The sequence below is a fragment of the Psammomys obesus genome, unplaced genomic scaffold (genome assembly GCF_907164565.1).
Source record: "Psammomys obesus unplaced genomic scaffold, mPsaObe1.curated_primary_1811, whole genome shotgun sequence".
Taxonomy (NCBI): domain Eukaryota; kingdom Metazoa; phylum Chordata; class Mammalia; order Rodentia; family Muridae; genus Psammomys; species Psammomys obesus.
In genome coordinates this window covers 7,994,837-8,000,836 of record NW_026591643.1, presented here as the reverse complement: position 1 = coordinate 8,000,836, position 6,000 = coordinate 7,994,837, and the positions used below count along the sequence as shown (strand labels likewise).

General features: G+C 52.5%; 1 protein-coding gene across 3 annotated transcripts in view; it reads left to right on the top strand.

The window, feature by feature from the left end:
• Nucleotides 1-1,383: 1,383 nt before the first annotated feature.
• Astn2 (astrotactin 2) overlaps nucleotides 1,384-6,000 on the top strand; it is a 1,010,996-nt gene continuing 1,006,379 nt past the window's right edge. For 2 of the 3 annotated variants that reach the window (XM_055611729.1, XM_055611728.1), the window contains exon 1: nucleotides 1,384-1,954. In XM_055611729.1, the coding sequence (XP_055467704.1) occupies nucleotides 1,513-1,954 (442 nt within the window). In that variant the 5' untranslated portion in view covers nucleotides 1,384-1,512. The remainder of the gene's footprint in view (nucleotides 1,955-6,000) is intronic. The other variant, XM_055611727.1, reaches the window with a different exon arrangement.

Sequence of the window (6,000 nt, the reverse complement as noted above, 5' to 3'; positions counted from 1 at the left end):
TTTTAGTTATTTGCCTTTTCCCAATGGCTTAGAAGCATTTTTAAAAGTGGTGAAGGAAAGATGTGAAAGCTAAGAGGACAGAGGCAGAAAGGGAAAAGTTAGGGGGGCAAAAAACAACAGAACAAACAGAACAAAAGCAAAACTGCCAATGATCAGACTGCAGTAAGGTACAGGTGACCTAGCTGTGCAGAGGCGGGAAATGGCTCATAAATTATAGTAAAGAAGCATTTATAAGATTAAAGTCGACACAGAAAAGAAGGAAATGAGTGCAGAGATGAAAGACAGAACAGGAAAAGGCAAAAAGATGAAGAAAAGTCTAAGTAGGCAAAGGCGAGTGTGCGGGCTCCTGTCTTGTAGAGATGATGGCTCCCTTTGGTGCAGGTCTGAAGTCTCTAAGTTAGAAACTGGAATCAGCCCAAGGCCAGGGAGTGCTTTGTTTGAAGACCCAGGTTTACCTTTAAACTTGAATCTTTGGGGGGGGGGGCAGACAGAGACAGAGACACACAGAGATAGAGACACACAGAGAGAACCATGTGCAGAGTTGGTGAGTGAACAGCCCTTTCCTGTGGGAACTGGGAAAGGACCCAGAAGCTAGGGAGCCAGGATAGGTCTCTCCCTAACACCCTTTTTAGGAATTTCTCACTGAGAGTAGAAGCAGCCAAGCAAGCAGAGCTGCTCCAAGCTTGGAGCAATGATGCAGAGTAAAAGTGTCTGAGTGGGCTGCTTGGAATGGAGGCAGCTAGGGGCCCAAGCACAGGAGCCAGCCTGTGTGGAGGGTATTAGAGAACCAGGTTTAAAGTGTATGTGTTCGCCAGCATTTAAGGCAACAACCTAGACCTAGGTGGAGGAGTAGGCGGAGTCCTGGCAAGGAGAATGCAGACAAGTAGGTTGGGAAGGGGTTTCTGATGCCCCTGGAAACTTATTTCAGAAGAACGGGTTAGAGGATTGAGGAGACTTGGTCTTGAGATTGATGTGGGGAAGAGAAAGTTGTCTTGTCTCAGCTATCCAGGAGGGCATGGCCTTGGTCAGGGCTAGGAGGTGCCTCCCCAGGTGCAGCGTGGGCCTTGAGTGGAGGGTGGGATGAAGCTGGGACAGCTGAATTGACCCAGGAGAGATTGGAAGAGACGCAAGAGGTGACCCCAAGTGTTAAGAATGTTAGAGAGGGGTGTTGGAGCTGGAGAATCCCCTGCAGCCAGCTTTGGGGGGATCCTGGGAAAGGGGAGGGAGCTCCAGGACCTGTAAGAGGCCAGGCGGAGCCTCTGAAACGCTCGGGGTCCGCCAGGGGAGCGGGCGAAGGGGGGCCGGCGGCGGGGCGCGGGGAGGCGGCGCGGGGGGGCGGTCCAGGGCCGATCGGGAGGCGGAGCCCAGAGCTGGGGGCTGCTGGCTAGTGGCTCTCCAGGCTCCTTAGCTCGGGCGTCCTGGTTCGCTTCAGTGTCCGCGGTCTCCACCGCTGCTGCTTCTTCCTTCTTCGCCACCGCTGCCACCGCCCGCAGCCCCGCAGCCCCTCCCGCCATGGCCGCCGCCGGCGCCCGGCGCAGCCCGGGCCCCGGCTCGGGGTTTCGGGGGCGGTCGAGGCTTGGCTTCTACCCGGGGCCGCCGCCGCCGCTGCTGTTGCTGTTTCTGCTTCTGCTGCCGCCGCCGCCGCTGCTGGCCGGGGCCGCCGCCGCTGCCTCTCGGGAGCCCGACAGCCCATGCCGGCTCAAGACCGTCACGGTGTCCACGCTGCCCGCTCTGCGGGAAAGCGACATCGGCTGGAGCGGTGCCCGCGCAGGGGCCGCGGCCGGGGCCGGGGCCGGAGCTGCAGCCGCTGCCGCCGCCGCGTCCCCGGGCTCCGCCGGCTCCGCGGGCTCAGCCGCCGAATCTCGTCTCCTGCTCTTTGTGCGTAACGAGCTCCCCGGGCGCATCGCAGTGCAAGATGACCTGGACAACACCGAGTTGCCCTTCTTCACCCTGGGTAAGGGTAGACGCCGCACACGCGAAGTCCCAAGAAACCCACTACCCCTAAGTGACACCGGACGGGTGGGGGCGCCCTGGGGATCCCCGCTCCAGGCTGCCCCATCAGGGCTGGGAGTGGGCAGTCCAGGGGCCTGGAGGGCGCACAGGTGGTTGGAGAGGACTGTGGGGCAGGAGGTCCTGGAGCGCGCGCTCCGGGAGCCCGGGGGCGTGCCAGCGATCCCGCAGTGGGGACCTGGCTCTCAGCTTTGCAATTTACTCTCTGAGCTCCGCCCCTTGTATCCTGGACGCAGCAGACCCCGAGTCGCTTGGTGTGCTCTAACTGGGGACTGGAGAGGAAGACCCTTTTTCTGAAGCCAGCTCATGGTCAAGCTGCGCGCTGCTCTCCTGGACAGCTCCTCTTGTCGGGCCCCTCTCTCTGGTCTCAGAGTAGCGGATTCTGCCCTTCCAGAAGGTTTTTCTGAGAATCAGAGCAGAGCAGCCTTGTGAACAAGGAAAGACCCAGTCCTCAAAAGCTCTGTCATCCCATGGGCTTGGTGACCTTGTCTAAGTCGCTTCCCGTCTGAGCTTCGGTTATGGCCTTCTGTGTGTAAATTGGGGCTGGACTCGATTGAGTGATAGTTGAGGACTGGGATTTTGAGCCCAAGCTCTCCACTTTCACATTCTCCCCCACCCCTGTTATCCTTTCACCTTCTCCCTTTCCCATTCCTCCTAGTCGTGAGTAGGCTTGTCATCGCTGTTCCCTTTATAACAATAACGGCAAGAAGAAGGACAGGAGAGAAAACTGACGGGGGTAGGGGGCTCAAATAGAAAAGTTAATCGAAAAGTTCGCCAGCAGCTTGCCGCCTGCTGCCTGCTGATTCCCGGCGCGAATCCCAGAGGAGTCGGCCCTTTCGTGGAGCTGTGGGAAGCGCGGCTGATTTCCCACCCGGGTAATTGATAGCTTAATTATCTCGGAGAGCGTTTACGAAAATGTTGTTCCCCTTAGCTCTCCCGCGCTCCCTGCTCGCTCTCTCTCCTCCCCTCTTGGGGGCGCGGGGCCCGATTGGTTGTCTGAGTCAGGCCAACAACAGTGCGGGAGAGGCGCCAAGGGTTCGCGTGGTGATGCTTCTGCAGGATCCTTGCTTTCTGAGAATCTGAATCTTGTTCCTGTGTCGAGAAGTGGCGGGTTTTAGTGGTTGGCATCCTTAGGAGCCAGTCCAGAACCTCCAGTGTTAACTCTTTCCTCTCCGGAAAAGACTTAGAGAGTAATGGACTAGGCTTAGCACTTCTCTGGAAGCTCTGAGGTGTTCGGATGTGTTTTGTAATACCCTCTCTCCTTCCCCTTTGATTTTGTGTCCCCTCCCCCTTCACGAATGCGCCAGCAGCCAGACTGGTCACCAGGTTTGGGGGCCCTGTGCTTTTCTGGCTAGCTGTTACTTGAGTAAGCTGTGCTTTCTAGGCGGAAGGTGTTGGAGCCAAAGCAGGAGAAATGATGGGTTCCCGTGGGACTTCCATTGACAGGGATTCTGGAGTTCAGAGGCACAACTCTCTCTCTCTCTCTCTCTCTCTCTCTCTCTCTCTCTCTCTCTCCCCTCCCCTTCTCCTCCTCTTCTTCCCTTTCCTTCCCTTCATCCCCTTCCTCCTCCTTCTCTTCCATCTTCTGCTCCTCCTCATCTTCATGAGCACACAAAGCACGCAGCACGAACACATGCACACAAACTCACAGTAATATTTCCCATGTGCACCCATAGGCTGCTCACATCCCGGAAGGGGTGCATGAGGGTCTAAGTGGGGTTCCTGAGGGGACAAAGCTCCCTCAGGCTCAATATTAGCTCCCTTGCTTGATTTGTAGGTGTGTTCTCTCCCAATACACAAAAGCTCTTCTCACTGCTCTCAATCATGCCCCTTTCTCTCCATCCTGACATGTCTAACTCTCAAGATAAGTTACTATGAGATCCCTGGCGTTGAGATTCTCCTGCATATCCATTCAAGTGAAGGCGAAAGAGTGCAGGCCTGACCCTTGAGAAGTGCCTGCATTGGCAGTCAGAATTCCAGAGTATTCCAGTTCATCAAAGATGTGGGGGTCAGGTCCAGCTAGCTCTAAAGATGCCCCCAAATACCTGGAATTAGCAGCCTTTGCCATTCTCAACTTTGGAATTCAAGAGGATGGGTGCTACAGGAAAGCGAAACAGGGCCCTGAATTGGAAGTCTTGAACCCCTCAGTATAAGCTTGAGAATCCCTGATACCTTCCCTTTGAAGCCTCCTGCAGATGAACAGCCAGGAGCTGGGTGACTGGCAACCTTCTGCCGCCTGGAATGGCCAGACATTTGCCTTTGGGGCTGCACTAAGCTTTTTTGGGCCAACATAGGGATTTGGGTTCCCACCACCACCCTCCTTTCCACCCCAGAGTCCTGCATTGGCAGCTCATGAGATCCCGACAGGGATTTGGCTAGCGAGGTAGTCAGCAGATGGCAGGGTATAGCAGGATCTGTGTAGGGAGACGTGGGCTTTTTATTTGTGTTGGTCTTCGACTGTTTGCGTGTAAACATGGAGTGCACAATGAGCTCTTAGAGGGCCAGGCTGGCTGGCAATGAGGGCTGGAGGCAGCACCAGGAGGGCGTGGGCAGTGTGGATTATTGGTGGTTACCCCTTCCCCAAGCTTCCACAACAGCCCCATTGCACCTCTGTACCTTTAGTCATGCTGTCTAGCATTTGCTTCTGCCAGTTAGGTTAGGTTTGCACCATAACTTTGTTCTTTTAGGGAGGGGTAACACCTGTGTGTATAAAACTGGGGGCTCAAATTCTGCCACTAGTGGGGAGTGTGGAGCCACCACTAGAGGATGACAGTGTCTGGAAAAGTCTTCCCTGCCATGACTTGGGTTCTGAGCTCAGAGTTGCTGATTGCATTAAAGGCTGCAAACTGCAAAAACCTAGTTGGGGACCTCTAAGATAATTCTCTGCATGCACTGTCTAGCATGCCTATTCACTAAAGTCATCTTCTCTTACTCCATTCTCCATTTTACTAGGCTTATTGGCTTTGTTTTTGGTAATTTTGGAGGGAAGGGGAATCTTTTCCTTTGGATCCCTCCTTTTCGCATCTTTATATTTTTCAGTTAAATCAAACCTGCTTTTTGTAAAAGGGAATTCATTTTAGATGTGAAAAATCTCCCAAGTTTCCATACCCAGGCCTCATATTTTGAATCTGATTATGTCAATGGCATTGACAAAGTAAAATTTCCCTAAAAGTGATCAAGGAATAGCAAGTAGTTATTGAATCTTTAATGTCATGCTGAGAGCTTTACTCTTGCCATGTATTATTAATTCACACAAAATAATATGGAGTATGAACTATTCTTATTCCCATTTGATAGATGAAGAAGAATTCTTAGACGTTGCAATAGACAGTCACACTGTAAGAAAGTGGTAGAACTGGAACCAGGATCCTAATCTATTGGACACTTATTTCTTGGCAGTTGTCAAGCTGGCATTGTGAACTAATCATGCTATTTATACAGGACAGAGTGCTGGGCACAGAGACATTCTATGCATCAACAAGAAAAGAAACCATCTATGTGGGAATCTCCACTGTGTCAGTGAGCTGAGTAGGAGGGTTTGAAAAATGATACTTGCATTAAATGATCACGTCCTAGAATTCTGGGCTGTCAAGGGCATACAGCTTAGTGGTGCCGATGAATGCAGAGATGGTGTCAAGTCCAAAAAGAAAGTCATTTGTATAGGAAATTTGGGGACACTTTCTGTATTAAAACAAAAAGAAAAACAAAAAAGCCCTTGACCTAGTGTGCAAAGAAAATCTGTAAAACAAAATTAAAAGAGAACCTGAGTGCTAAAATGTAGTATGGAGTCATAGTGATAGAATCTAGTAATCTCTGCCATGGCTTACTGTGACCTTGAAGAGGTCGTTTATCCCTCCAGAGAGTCAGCCCTCTGTGCTGTAATGGGAGTGGGTAGATTAGTCCTAAAACATCCCTTTAGTGGGAAGCTTCTATGAACTTGAAGTATTCTGACCGACTGCGTCACTTTGACTAGCTCCTCGTGCTTTCTCA